General features: G+C 41.9%; 1 protein-coding gene across 3 annotated transcripts in view; it reads left to right on the forward strand.

Moving 5' to 3' along the window:
* The window catches only part of EGLN3 (egl-9 family hypoxia inducible factor 3), a 40,085-nt gene extending 14,933 nt beyond the window's left edge, over window positions 1-25,152 (forward strand). For 2 of the 3 annotated variants that reach the window (XM_053380547.1, XM_053380566.1), the window contains exons 2-5: window positions 13,804-13,923; window positions 16,722-16,858; window positions 19,798-19,871; window positions 21,405-25,152. In XM_053380547.1, coding sequence (XP_053236522.1) covers window positions 13,804-13,923; window positions 16,722-16,858; window positions 19,798-19,871; window positions 21,405-21,442 — 369 coding nt within the window. In that variant the 3' untranslated portion in view covers window positions 21,443-25,152. Of the gene's footprint in view, window positions 1-13,803; window positions 13,924-16,721; window positions 16,863-19,797; window positions 19,872-21,404 lie in introns of those variants that run through there. The other variant, XM_053380556.1, reaches the window with a different exon arrangement.
* Window positions 25,153-25,243: the final 91 nt, after the last annotated feature.

The following is a 25,243-nucleotide window of genomic DNA, read 5'->3' on the forward strand; positions in this document are numbered from 1 at the left end:
CATTGCTTTGCATTGGTGATCCTGTGCCTATTGCCTGTATTTTGCTTCCTAAGCTCTCTGTCCCTGATCAGCAACCCACAGCCACTTCTTGTTCTGGAACCCCTGCATAAAACAACCACTCCCTGTCTGAGACCCTGGAGAGCTACTGCCAGTCAGTGTCAGCAGTACAGTGGTACCTTGGTTCTCAAACTTAAACCGTTCCGGAATTCCTTTGCAAAACCAAAATGTTCCGAAACCAAGGCGCGCTTTCCCATAGAAAGTAATGCAAAATGGATTAATCCGTTCCAGACATTTAAAAACAACCCCTAAAACAGTAATTCAACATGAAATTTTCTATCTAACAAGACCATTGATCCATAAAATGAAAGCAATAATTAATGTACTGCAGTCACACAATAATCAATCAGTCAGTCATTGCCTGAACTGGGTTCCACACAGTCACAAAAACAAAAGAGACTCAAAAACGCAAAATAAATAGCAAAACCAGACAGACCTCATCGTAACACTCAAAACGGAAGTTTGGAACTCAAAACGGAAGCATAGCACTCAAAATGGAGCACATTCGGCTTCTGCAAAAAGTTCGCCAACCGGAACGCTTACTTCCAGGTTCCAAGTTGTTTGAGTACTAAGGCGCTTGAGAACCAAGGTACCACTGTACTGAACTAAATGGACTAATAGTCTGACTTAGCTTCCTATGACAACTTTTTTTTTTGGCAACAAAAATCTTTAGTTTCGTTAAATAAAATTAGATATTATACAAACTAGTAGTGAACATGCATGCATTGTAGTTTGCATAAGTGGATGTAGGCACACCCTTAGCTCACTGACTTTGATCCAGAGAAATGCGCTATTTGGTTCCCCATTACTTTTGCCTTTGTTTTTCAAACAGTGATATCTTATTGGCGGTGCTGCTGCTGCTGTTTGGAAAACAAAATCTGCACCCCCTTCCCATTTGGGCCAACTCCTCTTCTTGCTCTCACGGACGTGCTGGAACACAGGCATTATTTCGTAACAGGTTTCGTTGAAACTGCTGCGACTTCCTCCCATGTAAATGGGACTTAATTCCACTTAATATGTGCTGGATCAAGGTCTGGTGCAAGCACTCATTTGTAGCAACGAAAGCAATTTTTTGGCTATAAAAACCGATTACTGCCAGCTAATATTTTCATCAAAATAATCGCTTCGCTGATTGCAGTGTTTAGTTATGACTGTGTGCTTGGCGGCATTCGACTTAAGACTGCTTTATTGCCTGAGATACGTATAGGTAATGCTGCTAAATGTATTTGCAATAGCGCCCGGGATGTAGTATAGATGAAGGACTGCAATGTACGAAGCACTTCACAAAGAGATTGGGAGATAGATAGGCAAGCCGGCATGCTTTGTGCTCACGGTCTGATTCTGTGAGCATTTAAACAATTGTCAGACACTTAAGTATGAAGCAAGGCCTTGATGTGATAAGCTCTACCTCGCCTGGGGGGGAACTTCTGCTTGTTGAGACCTTGGCTGATAGCAGAGCTTCTTGAAAATTCCTGTAGGCCTTCAGGGGACTCTCCTGTGAAGTGTGGGCTTACGTGGCCCATGGAAACAAAAGATGAATGTCGTAAGTAGGAGCTTCATTCCTTCTTACCCACATAGTGTAGTCTAGTCCATTTTGAAGGTTCAGTTTGCTTGGGAGGATGAGGCATATTAGTGCTTTTGGTGCCATCGTGAAAACCCACCCCCAATGTACAGGCCAAGAAGCAATGGTTCAGAAGAAGCAACAATGAGCACAGAGTGTGCTGTTCTAAAGCAGACTTAGTGCAGGCTCCAGAGTTCAGTGAGCTATAATAACTGCTGGCAGTTTCTACCGTGCTTCTTGTACCAGCACCCAACCAGCACTATTTCAGAGCAATTGGCTTCTTTAAAAGAGGATTAGACAAAAGGATAAGGCTATTAATGGCTGCTAGACACAATGTTCAGCTTCCATTGTCAGAAGCAGGATGTTTCTTCTGAATGGTAGTTCCTGGGAATCACAAGTGCGGAGAGCACTGTTGCAGGCAGCATTCAAAATTCACCAGGTGCCAGGCACATTTTGCACTTGGCTGCTGGCCACTTGTGACCAAGTGAAGATGCCCAGACACCAAGGATGATGCCATATGGAGGTGCGTGCCTGGGGATCCTTGGATCTTGACTATTTTCACACACTAGCAACACCTCCTGTATAATTATATCTGCACACTCAGAATGAATTTCAGGAGCCCCAAAGTCTTATTGAAGAATACATACAACTTTCAAGCCATCAGGCTCAAAAATGGCAACGAGGCATTCCATTTTGGCAATTGTAACCCTGGTTGGCTGTTGTGAGAACAGGATACTGGAGTTAATGGGCCATTGGCCTGATTCAGCAGGCTCTTATGGTGTTTCTTCAGACTTATCTCCCTTTGCATCCCATATCACGGGTCAGTCAAGCTGGCCTTGGGCACTCATTTGAATTGCCACAGTTCCATTTTCTTCCGAACTCAAAGGGGAGAATGGGAGCCTTTTCCACTAGACTCACCTTATCATATTAGGAATGTGTGGGAGAGATGTTCTCTCCACCCAAAAGAAGAGCTGCTGGATCAGGCCACTGGCCCCTCTGGTCTAGCATCCTGTGGGAAGTCTTGCGGATGCTTTGCTTGACTGCTGCTTGTTCTAATGCGATATCTCTCTTTTTAACCTGAGGTATGGCCTGTTCTCAAGTGCACATGTAGCGTGAGCACATAAAACATAGTCGTCTTTGCTGTCAGATGGTGGCAGCATCTCTCCAGGGTCACTGTCCAAAGGACAAAATGTGTGTGTGTGTGTGTCCATTGGCAGGGGGAAACTATGTTCCTTCTTGGGTTGAGAGATTAATCCTCTTGCTTTCTTCGTGTAGCAGTTTCCAGCGTGATCGATGAACTAGGAAATAATCAGGATTCCTCCATGGTAGGTTATACATCTTAAGACATTTATTTCCCATTGATTACACAGGTAACACCAATGTGCCATTGATATAAATCTCATTGCATTAGCAACAGACTTGACCCCCTATCTAGTCTAGAGCTGGATTTTATAGCATGGCTTGAACACAATCACTTTTCAAGTGAGGTAGGAGAGGTTTATTATTAACAACAAGCAATATGCCCGTCATTATGACGTGTAAAAAGGTCTTGTTTAGTTCACAGAGGTGACTTTCACCCATTTGCATTGTTTTTTCCCTTTATAGGGGAGAAAGTAAAGGGGTTCCCTTGAGAATGATCCTAAGCCTGCTTCTAACTGCATAGCCACAAACATACCTTTATTCTAGGTTCTGTTTTGTGGACACTAGACTATAATAAGCCTCATGATAGAGACCAGTATCACACTCTAGAGACTAGACAGTAATGCTTGGGCTCTTGATAGTCCTCTGTTTAACCTAACCTACCTCACAGGGTTGGTGTAAGATAAAATGGATTGGGGGGAGAACCATGTATTCCTTCTTAAGTTCCTTGAAGGTGGGATATAAATGTAATTGATGACGATGATAGGTGGCTTGTATATCATTTTTGTTCTTTCTAACATTCATGGAGCTGCAGAAATGTGCAGTGTGTGTCATACAGAGATCAGATGTTATTTGGGTCCTTCCCATGTAAAGACATAACTGGTAAAGTAAATCCCATTGAAATCAGTATGACGTATTTTCAAAAGAGGCTTATGGTTGGACATTAAGAACATGGGTGGAAGAAAGGCACATAACGATGTCGGGGCTGGAATATATGAGGGCTGTGGAACCTGTGGTCTTTCAGGTAATTTTAGACTCCCCAAGTGTCATCAGCTCCAGCAAGGGATGGTGGGAGGCAGTCCAACAGTGCCTGGAAGGCTGCAGGTTCCCTATTTTTGACTGTTTGGAAGACTAGCAAGAATGAGAAGGCGGTGGCAGAAAGTACTAGATGGACCAATATACGACTCTCAAAAACCAGATGGGTTTTTGTGGAAGAAACTGAATTTTAAGGAAAGAAACTTTTGAGGAAAGTGAGTTAGAGTTGATTAATGCTTGTTTATGTAAACTCTCGTACTTTTTGTACCTAAGCTTAGAAAGAAAAAATCACACATCACATCCATTGTGCCCATTGCCTGTACAATAAAACAGTCTGATTTCTTTACTTTACACAGAGAAGGGAGGCCCAGTCCTTTCCCAGCAACTTCTACTGTGGTTAATTATGAGTGTGGCCATTCTCAATTGCACAGGTACATACATTTTGCCATTTAAAGCTCAGGAACTTGGATCCACCTTTAAAAATAAAATACAAATTAACTGTTAGCCAAGTGCATCATGCAGTTGTTGGATGGAGCATTTTCCTAGAATAATTGTGAAGGCTGTGGAAATATGAACTTCTGTGGTTTCTTGTGTGCACTTTACTATGTGCAGAATTTGGTGTCGGATTTTGGTATGTTCAGTAATCTTGGCCTGTGGCTAAAGTACTGTTTCAGGCATCATCCAATCTTGATTTGCTTTTGAACTCTTGCCACTAGCTTGTTGAAAAATCGCTTACTTTCCCTGGGTTTTCACCTCTGAAGTGATTAATGATAATCAATCACAAGAAGCCCTTGGGAATTACTTTGTACTTATATTGCTTCCTGAATCTGAATATTTCAAAGTCGAGCAATTGGATTGTCATTTTGTTCTTGCAGGTTTGTTTTTTCCCCTTTGCATTTTTGTATTTTTCCCCTCCGAGTTTCTGCTTTGCTGAATTAAGACTCTGTGCATGTTCCATGATCCTACACATCTGGAGAGTGATTGGCATGGGGTCAACAGAGACCTCCTTTTCTCTCTCTCTTCACCTGGCTGTTAACTGTGTGCTCTGAGCCTTCTAGTGATTCACTTCCATGGCATCCACAGGTGTATCAGGCATGACTTCATTTCCTAAAACAAAACATAAGAAATCTTTGATAATTTGTATTAACTGGGGAATATTCAGTAACAAAAAAACATTGCCATCATTTAGGCACATTCAGACCAATTGTCCCCACTCACCCCATATATTAATCTGTACTGTTACCTGGGAGCATCTGTCTCATATGGAGAACTACGTGGTGGAGTTCTCCTATGGAAAATAACCAAATGGAAGATACTCTAGTGATGTTTCAATGACATCTGGACATGGGCCCCTTCCAGGCCTGCAGTTCTACTCAAAAGCAGATTGAAGCAATGACTATCCCCTTCCTCCTAAGTAGAAATGCTGCCAGGGAATGGACCAGACATCACAAAGCATCTTCTTCCTCCTTCTCTTGCGTGCACCTGCTGGTGGGAATGGACCCAGCTACAGTCTGCCAGTGAAGCTATACCTCTGACCTACCTACTTGCAAAGAAGCACTGTTGCTATAGTATCCCCAGGTAGGGCTGGGAGACGGTCCTGTCTGGCTATAGCAGCAGCTCTCCAGGATTCCAGCGTAGGCTACACTGATGAGCTATTGATCTGACTCAGTATAAGGCAGATTCTTAGGTTCCTGTGACTGGAGCTGCAAATGAAATAATTGGCTGGGACCCTCCCCAGGGTAGCACTTAAACGCAAACAATTCCTGTGCTGGTTTTTGTTTGTTTGTTTGTTTGTTTGTTTGTTTCGCATTTGTGGATTGCATACATTCAAAGAGTTGCAGGAAAGCTTATAGGATCAAAGGGAGACAGGGCATACTTACCCTGTTTAAGACCAGACTGAAAATCTCTGAAGCTTTAGTTTCAGTTTGGTGATATTGCTGATAAAACACACTTTTCCAACTTCTTATGGACATATAGCACCATCTTCTATGTGCCTTACATTTTACAAAAAACAGGCAGGACAGGTCATTGTCAAGTGGGACTTTTATCAATAAATTACTGTATTAATGTTACTAGAACCAGATCAGGGCCAGTGGTTTTTAAACATAGAACCTCATGTTGACATCTCTAGGTATGCATATTTACTTTAAATGGCACCCCAGAAGGCATTAATTAATTGATACATCAGCTGTGCCAGGATTCTGTTGGGTGATTAATAAAACAGAATTATAAAGTTTTAAATGCTTGCAGGGACTGCTGAAAAATTCAGCAACCACACATTTCCCTGCTGCTGCTGTATAGATATAACTTACACATATATAGATATACTTAAAATAACCTGAAGCAGATTCCTTTTAAGGTTATGACTCTATTCCGTGTTGAAACAGGGAGAAGATCACATACCTTTAAAGCTTTCTTATACCACCTTAACAGCCACGGCTTCCCTCAGAGAATTCTGGGCAATATAAATTTTTAAGGGTGTTGAGAGTTGTTAAGAAATGCCCTCACAGAGCTACTGTTCCCAGCACCCTTAAACTACAGCTCCCAGGATTCTTTGAGGGAAGCCATGACTGTGGGTGATATAAGAATGCCTTTTAGATGTTTGGTGAGGATATGACTCTTGGAAGTGAGGAACTGGCAAACAGTCCTTAGAGAAACACCAACCCCCACTTAAATAGACTGCTTCCTGGTACAGTGGTACCACAGGTTACAGACGCTTCAGGTTACAGTCTCTGCTAACCCAGAAATAGTACCTTGGATTAAGAACTTTGCTTCAGGATGAGAACAGAAATTGTGCTCCAGTGGCAGTGGGAGACCCCATTAGCTAAAGTGGTACCTCAGGTTAAGAACAGCTTCAGGTTAAGAACGGATCTCCGGAACGAATTAAGTTCTTAACCCAAGGGACCACTGTATTAGGGAAGGCCCGTCACAAGTTTTCCTTACACAGTGAATATTCTTTCCAAACCCACAAAGCACTGCAAACAAGGCGTAATGCACTATGGTGTCTTCAGAGCAGATGACTCAAGCAAGTGAATGTGTTGCAACTCAGAAGGCCATCATTCTGGGGTCGCTAGTTGATCTTGTTGGCTCAGGGGCAGGATAGAAGCACTATTCATACAAGACACCATTCTCTCAACCTCAACCAGCCACCTGTGCCGTTAGGAAAACGACACTGGTCAACACCACAAGGTTGTTGTAAGCACTGCTGAGGTTAAGGGGTTCCACAGAGGATGCTCTGAGGGCAGTCCAAATGCCGTTGCTGGATTTATCTTTTAAACCAGGACTGAGGAAACTGTGGCATTTCAGCTCTTACTGGACTCTCATCCACCCCAGTTAACATGGCCACTGGTCAGAATTCTGCCTACTCTCTGGGCCACCCTTCCATGTGCTGTTCATGATGTAGAATGAATGGAAAGCTTTAAACACCTCCTGAAGACCAATCCATCTCTTTATGCAGGTGTTTTCTGGCTCATAAGATTCTTCACACTGTTCTGTTTTAGTATTTATTGACATTGAACTGAATGTTTTCTTGATGGCTTTTCTGGATTCATTGATTGGTTGAATTTATATACCGCCTTATACCTGGGGGTCTTAGGGCTGTTCACAGAATAAAATCAAGATATAAAACCACAAAATACATAATAAAAATAAAAATAACAACCCAATAGCCCCCCCTACAAAAACACATTTTAAAAGGGCATAGGATGTTTTTACCCATGCATTTCTTTGTATTTTGAGTTTTAAGTGTTGTGCATCAATTTTTCTTTTCTGTTTAATTGTCTTACTTTGTTGTATGTTAACCGCTTTGGGATTTTGCATATTAAGTGGTATATAAATTAATAATAATAAAAAACTATATCAACTCACTGTATGTATCCCCTTGTATTCAGCTCCAGAAGAATGCGAGAGGCAAGGGAATGAAAGGGTTTTTTGTGTGTACGTTCTTGTCTGGGGATAGTAGGGTGGGGAGGGGGGAGCTTTCAGCAAGAATCAGAACTGAGAAGCGCTGTATGTTTTCTATGTGCTTTCCCTTCCCTCGACCGCTTCTCTGTGAAGTGTACTCTAGAGTGAAGTTTGTGTTTGATTGCTGATAGCCTCACGCTCTGCACGTAGCACTGTCATTAAGCCATCATCTAGCTGGCAAGGAGCCAGATCACACACACAGCAGTTTGAGGAAGTCTCCCTGAACCAAAAGAACTTCCACTGAAACATGTGTGTGTATATAGACATACATATATATTATATATCTATATACATTGATGCACCCAGAGTGTTTGCTCTTGCTAATTGGAGGCTGGCTCCTGACTCCCCTCCCTCCCGCACCCTGCGCAGGAAAATAATTAGTTTTCAACAGCCTCTTGCATTGTCGGCTTGTGATGGCATGGCTGCTTTCTGTGTCCAGTTGATCAGTTCTTAAATTATGGGCACTTCGGGGGGGGGCAGAAAATGGGAACATCTGCTGCATGCGATTTAAAAAGGGAAAACAAGAAGTTTGAATGTTCAGGAACCTAGGAAGGAGCCTAATGAGAGGACAGGAGGAGTTAGGAGGCTTGCAGATAAATATCCATCACAATATAAGTTGAAGGGTGGAGGGGCAGGAAGGGGCTAAAGAGTAAGACAACACCCTTCTCACAAAAGAAAGATTAATTATTTTGATAATTAAAGCAGACTGTGAGCAAAAATCACAATTCTGTGGCCTGAGCGTTTCTCTCAGCCTTTATCTCCCCCCCCCCCCCAAAAAAGCCTTGAGACTTTTGCTCTGTGATGAAAATGCAAAGTGAGAATACACAGCCAGCTTAAGGGGGCAAACTTTTTTTTTTAATCCATTTATTTTATTCATTTCTAACCCCTGAAATTACATCCCACCCACTCCCAAGCTTGGGACAGGATCCTGTCACCAAGTTAAGAGATGGAGAAGATCTCTGCCCCCCCCCTTTGCCCTCAAATTCACCTGGAAATGAGCCAACTTTTCTCAAGAAAGCAAGTGAGAAAACAGTCAATCCACGGGGCTCAAAAACAGGGAGGGGCATTCTTCTAACAACTGGGGACCCACAAGTAGAGAGAGGCTGTTTTAGCCCATCCTGGTTTAAACAAAAGCAAAAGGGGAAAGTGGAGGACGTGCTTGGGGGATTTTTTTTTTGGGGGGGGGAGCTTTCTCAGACGCAGATGAGCTTACATTGTTCCATTAACTTTTGTGGTGTTCTATCAGCCTTGAAATGTGTCTTCTGAGGAACGGACGCCCTAGAAAGTGGAGGACTCTCCTTCATTGGAGGTTTTATAACACAGGCTGGATGGCCCTTTTGTCATGGATACATGAGATTTCTGCATTGCAGGGGGTTGGACTAGATGACCCTCTGGGTTCCTTCCAACTATACAATTCTATGATTGTTTAAGCCTTCATCTAGGGGTTGGTGGAAAGTATATAATGTTTCAGCCCTTCTCCACTCACATTGTGCTGCCTGAGCTGTCACTTTTTAACATAAGGATTTTTTGGGGTGCGTTATTCTAATCATTTATTCATATACATTTATATATTTAAATATATAGCCTGCCTCTTGGTTTTGGATCAGAAAATAGTTATAGTTTCCCATTAAAGTCCCATTGCAAATTCAACAGAAAGCTGTTGTTTTTTTAAAACCCATTGTAGTAGATGCAAAACCCTACCCCTTAATGACATAAATCCAAAGCCTTTTGGAAATAGTTTCTTGCAACATTTCGCTAGCTGTGCTGATACAAACGATTGATAACTCCTAGTAAAAACAGGAAATGTGTGCTTCCCTCTTAATATCTTGGGGTAGGATGCATGTCCCCTCCAATTTTATTCCTACAACAACCCTGTGAGGTAAATTAAGCTGAAGAGATAGTGATTGGACCAAAGTTACCCACTGAACTACATAAACTTCACAAATATATTTATGGCATAAGCTTTTGAACGCTAGAGTTTGTGTCTATGGCTTAGTAAGGTTTTGAACCTGTGTCTCTCAAGTTTCTAGCCTGGCACTCTAACCACTACACCACCTTAACTCTGTGAGGTTTCCAGCTGCTCATCATTAGCTGGACTGCATGCATTATTATTATTATTATTAAAAAGAACCTGATCTCTTGAGAGCAAACAACATGCAAACCATAATCCAGTAAGGCTAATCCATGCCTCTCAACAGACTCTCACGCATGTATTGCCTTCCTGATTGGCTCCTACACAGGGTTAAAAATTGTTCACACACTTTACGATGATCCTTGCAGATTTGGATCTCAGTGTGCAATCGCCACACCAGCTGGTTCACTTTGAATGCACCTGTCATCTGTTCGGGGGAACTGAACTTGAGGCCCTCCTCCAATGTGTAATCAGCACAGCCAAGGTTTAGAGTGCCAAACATCTGTTCAGCTAGCAACCTATGCAGAAACATGTGAACTGGATTTATTATAAACCTATAATTGCTGGTGATTTTATTTTGCTTTTGATTAAAAGCAACATACTGTCTGTTCCATGTTGCAAAACGTCCAGTGTTTCTGTTTTTATGTATATGTGTCTAGAACAAATAAAGCAAGGCATCCACTATCAATTAATTGCCAATATCTTTTTTATCATTATTTTGCTTTGCTCTGTGTTGCAAGCACTCTTTGATGAATTTCAACCAGAATTGGAGAGAGAGGCTTGTGTAACTAAACCACCAATTGAGTTTTTATGTGGCGGTGGGGACGAAAGGAAGGGTGGAAGAGATGTTTTGCCTGCTGTTTCCTTTCTTGTGTTCTAAATCCAAGGGTTTAGAATATGAATCCAATAATATCTCTCTGGGCAGGACTGTATGAAGTATCGTTGAATGGACATGGCACTATGCCAAGACCGTTTCCTTTGTATAGCCGGTGAGCTGTATGCTGCCCTATATTGGCCCAAGATATCCAATGGTACATATATTAATTTATTCATATTTTCACCAATCAGTACAAGTAGATGAAAACCATGTTTGATGCACTACTGTATTTTAATATTTTGTTGGAAGCCACCCAGAGTGGCTGGAGAAACCCCGCCAGATGGGCGGGGTATTAATAATAATAATAATAATAATAATAATAATATTACCGTAATAATACTTTTTTAACCTGCTACCAAACTACTGGCAATCAAGTCCTCCTCTCTATAAATTATATTATCTAGTGAGAGAACATTTGTGGTAATGGAAATATTATGTGTTTGAAGAAGATAGAGAATACATATCAAGTTGCCTTACACCAGGTCAGGTTAATTGCATACTAACTCAGGTGGAGGTCTTTCACATCACCTGCCACCTCAGTCTTTTAACTGCAGATGCAAGGCATATCATAGAGCTGGAAGGTGTCCCAAGGGTCATTTAGCCCAACCACCTGCAATGCAGGAATCTCAACTAAAGCATCCATGACAGATGGCCATCCAACCTCTGCTTAAAAACCTCTAAGGAAGGAGAGTCCACCACCTTCAACTGTTCCTCATATGACTAGGTTTCCAGATCCTTGATCATCTTGGTTGCCTTCCTCTGCACACATTCCAGCTAGTCAATATCCTTCTTAAATGGCGGCACCCTGAACTGGGCATGGTATTCCAGGTGTGGTCTGACTGAGGCAGAATAGAGCAGAACTATAGAACCTGGGAGCATCTTCATGGAGTGCATGCACTCTTCCACTGATCTATGGTTATTCCCATTGCATCTTACTTCAAAGCTTCCTCACCAGGTTGTGGCACCACCTGCCTCCGACCCAGGGGCTTCCAGGTGAGCAGCGGTGCCCATTCCCCCACAGAGAGGTGAGGTGAGAATTTCCCCTTGTAACTATGGACACCTGCCTCTCCAGATTAGAAGACACTTGGCCTCCAGCAAGTGGTGGTAATTAAGATAATCAGGAATGACAGCCTCCGGCCTCCGATATTGTTCCAGTTGTAAAAGCAGACTGAATGAGTACGTGCCGTGAAGAACCACCTTTTCCTGCCCACCTGGAATGCAACATTCATTCTACCTTGTTGTCTTCACTTGCGCTTTATGGTGGGTGTTTCAAATTTGTTGGTCTGGTAAACTAAACAAAATGAGGACTAACGGTGTATTGAAAATATTCAGAACAAGAAGTGTAATACAGTATGTTTTGGCCAGTTCTGCAGCTCAGCCTCAGACAGCAGACACATAGACCATGTCAGCGCAATCTGATAGATTTGGAAAGCTCAGCAAAAGAGCCAAGAGCAACCTCAGGCTGTGGAGTTTTGCTCCCTTCAAGGCGTTTATATATAAAGCATCCTGAAAGAAGGAAACTATATCACTTGAGCACTCTAGAGTATATGAGAGAACAGTATGTGATTATGGTACCTGAAATAAGTGGCTATGGGAAAGCATTTAGAAATGCTCCTTCAGAAAAGGGACATATGGCAAACTCAGGAGCAGATAATGAAAATGGAGATAATCTTTAGAGCATCACCATTACAGCCTGTTTCCCCACAAGAAAACATGGTCTGTTGTTATCCAGACCTGGCCAACTCTCAGTCCTGTACTCTGAAACCACAAGCTGAAAGTTCTCAACTTGAAAGTTCTCCTTGGAAAGTCCCAGTAAAATGAAAGTGAGCTATGCAAGTGCTTCTGCACACCTGCTATTCATTTCAATGGGATTTGCTCAGGAGAACTTCCTAGTGGATTGTGCCGTTTGAAAATCACTTGAATAACTTAGGGCTGAGAACTAGACATTACACAGAAATATATATACCAAACCCTCTAGTTCCTGTTGTCACCAGTAAAAGCAGCTTTGGAGGAATTTTTGGAGGATAGAGCTATTGGCAGTTATTAGCCTTGAGGGTTGCATTCTGTCTCCACTGTGGAGGCAGCCTGCCTCTGAATTGCTGGGAATCTCAAGTGGGGAGAGTACTGTTGGACATGAGTCCTGCTTTTGGGCTTCCCATAGGCCTCTAGTTAGCCACTGTGAGAACAAGAAGCTAGACCAGATTGGTCCTTGGCCTGGTCCAGCAGGACTCTTTATTATATTCTAATGTGAGTAAGAAAAACTGTGTGCATGATAGGTTTCTGGTTCACATTGCCCCTTCATGCCACTTCCCTCCTCTTGGTCTGCTTCAAATGCATCACGATTTTGGCGGTGATGGAAAGGTAGTTGCCACTGTCAGTACAAGCATTTTCATGGCATGTCTAGTTTGGCCCCTTGAACCCTAGCACTGTAGCACCAGAATGGACTAGAAAGTGACCATACACCAACAACCTGTGCTTACATGGTGCTTGCTCGAATTTCGGGTGGGGTGAGTGTGCATGTGCAGACGGGACAACTTCATGTATGATTGGACCAACCATTCCTACACTAATGCTGCAGAATTTTTAAAATGTATTTTTAAGTTCTCTGCCAGCACTTGATTGACTATTCCTCAGTTTCACCTGCTTCTTATCTCCAGCTTAAAATTATTTACGAATCAGTTGAAATGAGGATGAGTTTCACATTCTTCATCCAGGAGCATTGCTTCTTAAAAGCATTGATTTTACAGGAGAATGGGGTGTGTGCGAATAATCTTGTTAGCACCTACAGAAATCAGTCTGTGATCAGTGGCATTGAAAAGCTTGGCATTGTTTGGGTCATGGCAAAAAAGAGTAAATAGAAAGTTTAAGAAAAAAGTGGAAACATTATTTGGGGGGTTTGTTTATTCATTTTTTAATTTAAAAAATCTTCACTTAATTCTATTGGTATCTGCAAATATTTTATCCATTTCTCTTCTACATTATCCCCTTATTGCCATTTTATCTCGTTCATATTGGTTTTCTCATCTCAGTTTGGTATCCTCTTGATTTCAGTTTGTGTTACGCGCTTTGCTTGCTTCAGTGTCAATTATCATTGATTCCCAGGGTGGGGTATATGTTTCTCTCAACAGTTTTACTGTGAGCGTTCCATTGATGTTTGCTGTTTATGCATTTTAAGTATTTTCTTCAAAAAACAAACTATAAAACATCCATGAAGAAAAATCTAACCAATGTTCATTCTCTTTGCATTTCATCGCTTAGGCAATGGTAGCCTGCTACCCTGGAAATGGAACTGGCTATGTACGTCATGTAGACAATCCCAATGGCGATGGGCGCTGTATCACCTGTATTTACTACCTGAACAAGAACTGGGATTCGAAGGTAGGAAGACGGTGATATTTTGAGAGGCACTCAAAGCTTGCCTTCTGCATTGTACTGCTTTCTTACTCTTTAACACTGTATTGAACTGTGTAGAATGTCTTCAGCCAGGAGTAGCAGGTGAGATGGACAGTGCTGTGGACAGCATTTTTGTTGCCAGGTGGACTCTGTGGTGCAACTTAAGTGCTCTGACATCACTGACGCACTGCTCTACCCCGCCCCAGAATGTGGCAGTGCCACCATTGCCATGAGGTGATGCCAGCTGTGATGCTTCCCCTGCCATCCGCTCCTGGCCTAAGCCAGACTTCCCCAATCTAGCACATCCAGATGTTTCAGATGACAACTTCTCTCAGCCTCGTCTGGCAAACCTAATGGGAGTTGTAGTCAAAAACACCAGGAGGGCACTAGGTTGGGAAGCAACTGAACCATAACACCATTTTGTTACTGGATACATAACCACTGTTTACAGTGAGCACAGGGAAAACGTGAAGCTAAAATTCATTTCCTTGTTGCATTATTTTTATTTCCATTTGACACACAATTTTTGGAAGGCAAGTAGCTATTTGGAGGTTCTGGGCTGAGGGTTTAAAGAGATGGATAATGAAGGTTTTAGCCTAATGAAAACAAAACAAGACCGCAAAGAAACAAATGTACTTTTGACAGCTGAAGCAGATTACATAAAGAATCACAGGATAGTTTGTAGTCCTCTCATCCTTTGAACTATCCCTCCCTCCCATGAAACAGCCTTTAAAGAATGCTAAAGGAACAATTGTGCTTATGAGGGATTTTTTTCCCTCTTGCGTTATGCAGAAGGAGGTTGTGCAAACTTGTATTTTTTCATTATCGGGTAAGCCTCGGGCTCCATGCCTTAGCCCAAACCTCATAAATAGCAGTGTATTTGCTAACATACCTGTTCAGGGCTTGGAAGCAGTTTGCCATGATGTACCTGAAGAGAAATGAGTTGGCATTGTACCTTTAGGATCTGTCAAAAACATCAATTTTCAAAGCCCTGAATCGGGTGGGGGGGAGTCTTCTACAGTCAATAGCAGTGCCCAGCCCTCGTGACTGACAAGGAAATATTGACAGAATGGCCCAGCTTGCACATCGTGGTAAAACATTGCTCACTTCTATTCTCTTGTCCTGGGAAGAAGCAAAGCACAATCCCTGGCTTAGCTTTGCAGCTGAACTGGGGATTGTGATTTGTTTGCTGCAAAACTCCAGCTCAGTAATCCAAGAACAAACTCAGCTACTGATTGTGGTTTCTTGGGAACAAAACAAGCCATGATCCCTGATTCGGACAGGCATTCGTGGCTTCAAGGAGCGAAATAGACCATAAAGGTGTGATCGTGGTAAACCATTGATATGCAAACCAAGTCAGTAAGATCCCAAACCCTCTGAGTAGGGAATAGAAGAATCTGGACTACATTTTCTTAGAACTCTTTTCTGCTTAAGAGTTTTGTTTAAATATAAGTAGTATATAAATTGCCCGAGCGAATGAAATGAGTTGCTGCCTCCTGGGGGACTCATTATAACTTGCAAGCTACCATATTATTAGGACCAATTTCCTAAAATGTTTTTTTTTTTAAGTATAAACAAAAGTGTCTACAAGTGGCAAACACAAGTATCATATATGTAGCTCATCAGGAGCTATAATTGGATGCAATCCCCTATTGAAATGTGTCAACCTGGACTTATTCTGGGAGCTCAGAGGTGGCTGGAAAATGCTTCTAAACTCCACCATGTTTTTAAAAGGCCTTAAGGCAGCACAGGTTGCTGCTGCCTCTCCACTTGGTTGGCTGGCAGATTGTGGGACCAGAGACGGCTTGGATGTCTGCGTGGTTAGACTCTTCATCCAAGTGTTGGCATTTCCCAGGAGGAAAGTGTACCTGCCGTTTCCACTGATGCTTCCCACGCTCCTCGTGAAGTAAAACTCTCAACCAAAGTGACAGTCCTGTGGGTGTGCCCCATGGCTTGCAGTTGGGCTGCTGTGTAAGTGCCAGTAACAAGCCTGAGAGCAATAAATAAACAGAGAGGAGTGGGGTAAATAAAGCCCCCGGGTTTGGCGTGCCAGAGACAAAACAGTGAGGAAACTCTTGCCCCACCTGTGCTATGCATTTAAAGCTGTGTCATATCACTTCAAGGAGCCATGGCTCCCCCTGGAGAAAACTGGGAAATGTACTTTGTTAAGGGTGCTGAGGGTTGTAGGAGATGTTGCTTCCCCTCAGAGAGCTACAGTTAGCAGAGTGGTTTTGCAACCAATCTCTCTTCTCAGGGAACTCTGTGAATTGTTGCTCTGTGAGGGTCATAGGAGCCTCCTTGGCGCTTTTAACAAACTAGATTTTACTTTTACAACAGTGTCCCATGTGGAAGTTTATGGGGAGGGGCGGGATCCGAAGAGAAACAACCGTATATGCAAGTGTACACTTTGAAATATTCTCAAGAATCAAGCCTCGCTTGCAAGTTACAACGAACCCGCCAGGAAGCAGCAACATTTTTAAAAAAAGAAAAGAAAACCAGACACCACCACAATTGCTAAGACAAGCATTCTATAAAAAGTAAGAATAAATAAAGCTGTTTCTTTTCTATCATGTGCCTAAACAGAGGTATACTTCTGTATTTATCCTGTTGACAGTCAGTCATCATTATTAGTCCATTAACGGTGCTTCTCCTCCCAGTAATATTTTTCCTTTTACTTTACATTAAATCTCCCCTTCTGTTTCTCAAACACTTATGATTCACAACCCTATCTTAAATTTTCTTATGTTTAAAAGTGAATGCTCTTCCTTTCTCTCTCTCTCAAGCTACATGGTGGAATTCTACGAATATTCCCGGAGGGCAAGTCCTACGTAGCAGATGTTGAACCTCTGTTCGACAGATTACTTTTTTTCTGGTCAGATCGAAGGAACCCACATGAAGTGCAGCCCTCCTATGCAACAAGGTAAAGAAGATGTGAGTTAAAAAAAAAAACAACCATTGGATGATGCCCAGTTGTGGCATCTGTGAGTGGAATGGACTTCAATTCTGGCACCCAAGCCTCTCCCCATTTCCTGTGTGCTCCCCAAATCTGCCCTGGAGGATTGAGGACCCTCCAGAGCAGATTTGGACACAACATGGAAGAGGAGGAATAGGAAGAGAACATTTGCTCATGTGACAGTGGATTTCATCCATGGATATTTTGCATTTTTATGTCCTTGCTCCCAAGATAGACAGCAATTGATGGGTTTCAGTTGTTGGATGGGTGCTCTGTTGATAGTCAACTGGTTGCCCCACTCTGTTGATTTTATGACTGAATTGTGGTTCAGTGGGCTTTATTGGTTTTGTTTATTTCGAATATTGTTTTAATTGTGTATTCTTTTGCACATCACCTAGAGAAACATTGTTATTCCAGAAATAAATAGTAAATGGGTTCATCTAATGAGTCATCAGAGGAAGCCCTGCATAAGGACTTCCTCTTGCACAACAGGGCTTCCTCACTTCTCTCTCTCCCCCCACCTGCAGATGAGATCAGGCCAGGAGGAGGAGAGGAATCATTACATCGGGCAAGCCAAAATGCTTGCCCTAACACAACAACAACAACAATGCCTTAGTGCAACACTGAGCTCCTCCCAATGGGTCCAGTGTGATAGGCTGCATTATTTACATGCAGAAGACCATCTCCAGGCATCTCTAGTTAAATGATGTAAAGTAGCAGATCTCAGAAGGACCTTTCTTGCACTGCCTTAGACCTGGAGAGTTGCTTCCACTCAGGCTAGAGGAAACTGCGCTATATGCACCAAAATTCTAGCTTAGCCATTAAAGCTGAATTTTGCTGAAGAAATTAGCAGGGACAAAAATCTGTATCGTTTGCCTGCTTGTTTATTTATTACTATGAGCATTTGTATGTCACCCTACAATCCCAAATTCTCTGGGTGGCATATAGTAAATAAGTGTACAGACAACTTAAATACAACATAAAACATCAAATCAAAAGCAACATAAATTTTAAAAAAGAGCAAAATCTACCAGAATCCCAAAATCAAAATAGATTTTTAAAAACCCCTGATGGGGTTATACTGTGAGTTATTTAAAAACCATCAAGAAACTGCCTATGAACTATCATAAACACAGTTTTGATTCATTATCTTTATTTTTAACCATAGCTTCTTCTAATGCCATATTTTATGTTTTTGAGGAAATGACTTAATGATTTTTCACATTTAGAGTAAATAAAAGCCCTGAATGACAGTGATTTGCATATGCATGGTTTTGTGTAAAGCACTATGCAAATTAATGTTGACCTATTGGCTCAACATATGATTCCTATTGTGCTTCTGGATGCTGAACATGTTGTCCAACCCTGTTCAAAAAAGAACCTCCAGCTGGCAGATTTTTCTAACCCACCTAGGGCTGGTGCATGTAAGCAAGCACTTCTTTCAAAACAGCCCCATAAAGGTTGAGGTATATAGCAAATGCTTTGTTGACAGTGGCTTTCCATGTAAATCCTGGCTTGGAGGATTGAGACTTACCGTATTTATCGCCCTATAAGACACACTTTTCCCCCGCCAAAAATGAAGGGGAAATCTGTGTGCGTCCTATGGGGCGAATACAGGCTTTCGCTGAAGCTTGGAGAGCGAGAGGGGTCGGTGCGCACCAACCCCTCTCGCTCTGCAGGCTTCAGGAAGCTATCAGCAAGCCTGGGGAGCCGGCGGGAGTTCCCGCAGGGCTCCCTAGGCTGCGGATAGCAGCCTGCTGCACAGAGCGCGGGGCGCGCTGAAGCAGAGTGCCCCGTGCTTTGGGCAGACATCGGCCAGCCCCACAAGCTCAGGGGACAGCGGGGAGGCGCAGCCGCCATCCCGCTGTTCCTCGACCTGGTTTTTTTTTGGGGGGGAAATAAAGGGAAATTTTTTTCCCTTTATTTCCCCCCCCCAAAAAAAACTAGGTGCATCCTATGGGACGGAGCGTCCTATGGGACGAAAAATACGGTAAGTTTAATGAGCCAAAATAAGCACAAACTTCAGGCACCTGCATACACCTGTTTTGCTCCCCACTTTGTGCAAGCAAGCAAGCAAACCAACCAACCAACCAACCAACCAACCAAGAGCCACAATTTGCTGTAGTTTCTGGTTCTGCCGAAACCAGGAAACTCTGGTTAATAGTTTTCATACAAGCCAGGATCTGGGAGCCAACTTTAGACCATATGACTTCATATTCTAGCTTATTCGGAAGCTATAAACCATAGTTTCCTGGTTCCAACATAAAAGGAAACTATGGCTAGCTGTGGTCCCTGGCTCATTTCATCACTTGTGCAAAAGGAGGGGTGAAGTGGCTGCAGCTAGTTGTCTGAAGCTCCTGCTGACTTGAACCTTGTCTGCCACCATTATTTCCCACATCCCTTTGCCACTGTTTATGCTGCTGCTGCCATGATTGCTCTCACTGATCTGGGCATGTGTAAAATATTTTTGCTCATGTGGTTCTTTCTGATGGCATTTTTACGTTAGTGACACCTGGTGATCTTTGCTTTAGACAATGTACTAGGTAGCTATAGTCAATTATTTTCATGTTTCATAATATTGCCATACAGAACTTAGAGACAACTTAGGTTACCTGTTGTATGTTGTGTTACTCTCTAGATGTGTCTATAACTGGATAGAGATGAAGGCATAAAAAACAGCTGTATTTGCCTGCCTATTTATATCTGTGTGCCTTGCATGCAAATGAACAGAGTTGTGATGTGCATGCCTAGACTGTCACCTGCTGACCAATTTGGCTGCTTATTAATATATTTCTAACATTGAAGTGAATCACTGTTTCTGTATTATTTATATGAGAGAAAAGTGTAGTTTTCTCCTCTCTCAGGGTAGCATTTAGAGACTTAAATCGATTTCCTCTCCTTTACAGGTATGCCATGACTGTGTGGTATTTTGATGCTGAAGAAAGAGCAGAAGCCAAAAAGAAATTCAGGAATTTAGTTGGTATGTTCATTTATTTACGACATCATCAAATCTGCCACCCATCATATTGTGATATTACAAGCTCCCTAGAATTAATTACATGGAACTCACCTTAGGCCTGATCCAGGAATTCAATTCATATGTGAAAATAGGTTTCTGCCAGAAGATGTACTGTATAGTATGCAGCAGCCTGTCTTCATTCCACAATTTGGGCAATGCATTCAGAGTATTTATGCCCCATGCAGAAGCGTCTCTGAAACTGTTGCATCTTCAGAATGAGCAGTTTGCTCACAATCTTCGACCGTGGCTGCCTTTCCCTTGATTGGCCACTGGACTTTAAATCAGATAATATCAGTTCTTTATAAGTGAGCTCCAAAATATGTAATGGCCCAGTTCACACATCACACCAGTCCATAGTTTAGAACAAACTATGGTTTAGTGTGAGCAAGCCACATCTGGCTCCTGCCTTACTCCTGCTGCCACAGCTAGACCACACAGAGTTTGGCTTGTCATGTTGCCAGAACTGGGGGTTGCTGGTTTGTTTCCTCCAAACAAACCATGAGTGGAAAGCCAAGAAACTTTGGTTACCACTTGTGGTTTGTTTGGAGAAAACAACCCATGAGCCAAGTTCAGATGACATCAACCAATCTGGTTTGTTTCCTCTCTAGCAAGGCAGAAGCAGGAGTATGGGAAGGAATGGCTCTGGTATGTTTGAGCAAGGTGCACCAGGATGCCACTCCTTCACTTTAAACCATGGGTAGGCAACCTAAGGCCCGGGGCCTGGATCCGGCCCAATCGCCTTCTAAATCTGGCCTACGGACGGTCCAGGAATCAGCGTGTTTTTACATGAGTAGAAGGTGTGCTTTTATTTAAAATGTATCTCTGGGTTATTTGTGCGGCATAGGAATTTGTTCATATTTTTTTCCAAAATATAGTCCGGCCCCCCACAACGTCTGAGGGACAGTGGACCAGCCCCCTGCTGAAAACGTTTGCTGACCCCTGCTTTAAACCATAGTTTGTTTTAAAATATGGCTTGATATGATTCAGGAACCAGACCAAGATAAGGAAAGCGTAGCTGCTGCTGCTGTTCTGGATGATGTGATCTCATTGTGCCAATGATGTGGAGGGTGGGTGGGAAAATTTGAACCACAATGACATCACAAATCATCTTAGAATGAAACATTTGCTGTGAAGGTAGGAAAGAGATGCAGAGAGGTGGCAACCATATGTACCCCAAAACATTTAGTTTCAGGCTACTCGGATTTCTTGAGTTCTCATTGCTGATTTAGCATTTGAGAGATCTTTTTTTTAAAAAAAAATAGTACAGTTGTGATAAGCAGCAAGACCAGGGTTTGGTTTTCAAGCATGTGGTGGTGTAGTTAAGACCACGAAAATCTGGGTTCAGATTCCTGCTACTACAAACCCGAACAGTAAGAATGTTGCCGTTTTCTCTGGAAAAGATATATAAACTCAGATATTCAATATGAGTACTGTGTTGGCCTGCCTGCAACATGTATTCTAGCATTTAATCATATATTTGATCTTTCATTGTAGATGCAGGGAAGACAGAAGCAGTTCTCAACGAAGACTGAACAGAGGGATACCCAGCGTAATTCCTTTTAATGATGATTATGGGACTGTTTTGCAAGCAATAAGATCCAAAGATGTGGTCTGTTTCCGGTGATTACTGGACTCTCTTCTTGCAGAAATGCACTAATTTTTTGGGCACTGTCTAGCATTTGCATATTACAGTGATGGTACTCCTGGCAGCTTCCTACCACATCCATTTGGCATAAAGCACCCCTCTTTTCTACCTGCCTTTTAAGTGAAGAACACCACCAGGTGTTGTTTTTTAGAAAGTGAAGAATATCGCCAAGCCTGGTGCTAATGACAAGACCAAGTTGGCAATACTGGTAATAAAGATCCTAAGCATTCGAAACTGTTGGGGAAACCTGAGTCTTGATTTGCACTTTATGTACGTTTTTCTAGTTCAATGGGAAGGATCCCTCTCTGGCAGACTGCAGATGGGCAGCAACAGAAGCAATCAGGGATGCAAAACGGAACTACAGTACACGTCTGTCAGGAGCCAACTTCATTATGTTCAACGTGGGGCCTTTGATGGGCCGCCTTGTCACTTTGCTGCACAGGCTATTGGCTTCACCAGCCTATATTGTTAATCCCCCCCTAAAAGGATAAGCCTCCCATTTCCCATAAAATTGCCTGGATTTTATTCATGTTGCTAAAGCCAAGCAGCAGCAGCAGCAGCAGCAGCGTTCCATTGCTCTGCCTTTTAGAGCCCCAGGACAGAGGTGGAAGCGGTTGAGCAGCTGTCCACTGTTTCCTTTTTTTCCTCTTCTTTTTCTGAAGTATGAATGATCTGTCTATACACATTTTACGAAGCAGCCACCTCCTACCCAAATTTGTAAACCTTTTTTAAATAAAAAAAAGTTGATGATAAACTGAATGCATATATGCCAAGAATTCACCTAGTCAAGCTTTATTTTTATTCTTTTAAAACTGATCTTCCAACTGCCACAATTTGAATGATGGAAATGTAACTCTGCCTGTTTCTTTTGACCTGGCAATTGCATGGCAGGATAGCTGTGGTCAGATACAGAATGCCATCCTAAGTCACTTTACATCTCTGATTTAATTTCTCCTCTGACGTTAATGGAGCTCGGATTGTACAATTGAATCTCAGACCTAATCTCTGTTGTTTGTGAGTCTATGAGGAAGTGTGTTCAATACTTCAACCTTTACAGCTCAATCCTAAAATTTGTTGTGCCAGCAAAAAGTGTTAGATGGGACGTACGATACTGTCTGTACCTACGCAATATCATAGCACATTACCTTGCAGGCAGACATGCTATAAAAACGTTTTGGACTAAGGTTCATAGTCTCTGTGGTGCCAAGTCATATCCCCACTGCAGGTCAGATGTTTGTGTATTTTTATTTCAGGGTATGTGTGATTTGTGTGGGGAGAAATTACTTGGTCCCAGGTTTTACATTACTGCAGGAAAATATTTCCTTCCTGCATTTGAGCCATGAATTGTGCTGAGACAGGATTAGTAATTACCAAGCACAAGTTTTCTTACCCTAGTTTCACTTTTTTAAAGGAGAGAGAAAAGAACACTTTTTTATTCTCAGTAGCAGAAACCTAGACATTGAGCACTTACCATAGATCATGCGTAGAATGGGAGCAATACAATGGTTATTTCCCTCAAAATTGTATTGTTTTCACCAAAGTATGTAACACAAACAACACATGAGTATAAATTCACTCATTTCATTGATACCTATAGCAATGATGTGAACTTTGCTTTGTTCTTCCATATGTATATATTTTCTTCCATGTTCCATATATTTCCACAGACTTAATTGACACAGGCAGTTTGCTTTTTTCTTGTTCATACAAACCAACATTTTCTTCAGTGTTTTCATTTTGTGCTATTACTCTTTATACATTTAAATAAGGAATGACCGTTATCATATTCCCAGACAAGCACAATGCTCTCCCAGAACTAAAGCCCATGAACAAGACTAATATTTAAGCATTGCTTAGTCTTAGCACATACCTGTGTGTGTGTGATAAATATTAAGCCACTTAACAACACAGCATGTAAAGGCAATATGTTTTGTAGCAAATTAACAGTTGTTTCTTTAAGGGAAAAAAGGACTCTCTTGCTGCCATATTTGAAGTCTGAATTTTAAGATGCTTCTGAACGAGTCCATGTCCTCAGCTTCCTGTGTGATCAAGATGGTTTTACGCATTTTGGTGGGATTGCTGTGTGACTTCAACACAAAGAGCCTGCTTAATTTCCGAAAGAATTGATCAGCTCAAATTAGACTTCAACAGATAAAGCATAGAAGCTGATTCATCCCATCTGTGCTAGTGAGTGATAAAACCTCCCCCCTCACAGATAACATAAATAGCTCACATCAGTTGAAAAAGAACTATATTACCACACACTTTTATAAAGCTACTGTCAGTTTCGTTCTGTATGGGACAATGACAATAAAGATTATTGTATTGTCCTCACCACTCATAGATAAGTAACAGCCTGTGTGCTCATCTTTCTTAACTCCTAAGCATCTAAAAACTTGAAAATGCAGGAATACTCAGAACTATGGTTGTAAGCGTGGTAAAGTATTTGAATGTTTTAGTGACGTTATATTTATGCAAAATTTTGGATACTTTTCAGATTATTACAAAAATGGGTGAACTGTTTTGAATGGTTCTGAATTCTGTTTCAGCAAACAGTCTAAGTGGTCTATTAAGAAATGGTGGCAGCAGATCAATGAAATAATTGGATCAGGCTAAAAAGTATTGATGGTTGAGTTTTATATGAGTGAAATATTCACTGCTGGTATCTCAACCAAACGGCGCCAATTGGGCATGGGAACTGGAAGGGGTGTGAAATAATTCCAGTGCCTTTAGTAGTAATGAAGTATGATTACTAGACATTTGAGTTTCACCTCAGATGCTCTTACCTGAGGTCAAATACTGCAATTCAGCATTGCGTGGAGTGACAGCATAATACTCCCTATATGAATACATAGTGCGTGCACCATTAAGAGCACAGGATTGCAGCCTTCATTGATTAGTCTAATGGCTGACTCAATTAAAAGCATGCAGCCCAATAATTACCTTTCCAAATCTGTTTCCTTTGCACATCAAACACACCAGGCAAAGTTGCTGTTCAAAGCAATTGTGTTTGCTGTGGAATAAACATTGGGCAAAAATGCCAACTTTCTTAAAAAACAAAAGAACTATTCCTATGAGTAGGCTATTTGTATTTTAAACCTGGATGCCCATTTGTAGACTTCCTGTGCCGAAAGACTTGTGGTAATCTCATATTCCTCCAGTGTTTCCTTTGCTCCTACGAGGCAGCAACTTCAGGGGAGTGGGGTGGAAAGTCCAGAAATTGTAGTCTTTAATTTGCATATTGTACGAATGTTTTGTTCCATACCCACTGATTAGGTAATTTTTGGTATTTTCATAATAATTGATTCCTAATTTTGCTTGCATGAAAATTGTATCCATTTGCTGGCAAATCTCTCTCTCTCTGGTTTTCGCTTTTTACACCTGTGACTCACTCCCCAACAATCTCTGGGAGTGCATTTTGGACATACCTTTTGCCAGGCTACATGCTGGTCATCGTTGCTGGCAGGTGGGCCGATTACTGAAACATTCTGTGATATTTTGCTGTTCTCCCCACATTTTGTGTTCATGTTAATTTAAAAAAGAAAAATGTGGAAAAAAAGTGTTTCAGGAGTCAATAAACACTGGGTCATACCATCATACTCTGTACTGACTCAATAATTCATTTCCATATATTCTTATTTTTTACCGAAAAGCAGGGAGCATACCTTGGTTTATAATGCTGCAGATT

This window comes from Podarcis raffonei, chromosome 1, assembly GCF_027172205.1.
Source record: "Podarcis raffonei isolate rPodRaf1 chromosome 1, rPodRaf1.pri, whole genome shotgun sequence".
Classification (NCBI taxonomy): Eukaryota; Metazoa; Chordata; class Lepidosauria; order Squamata; family Lacertidae; genus Podarcis; species Podarcis raffonei.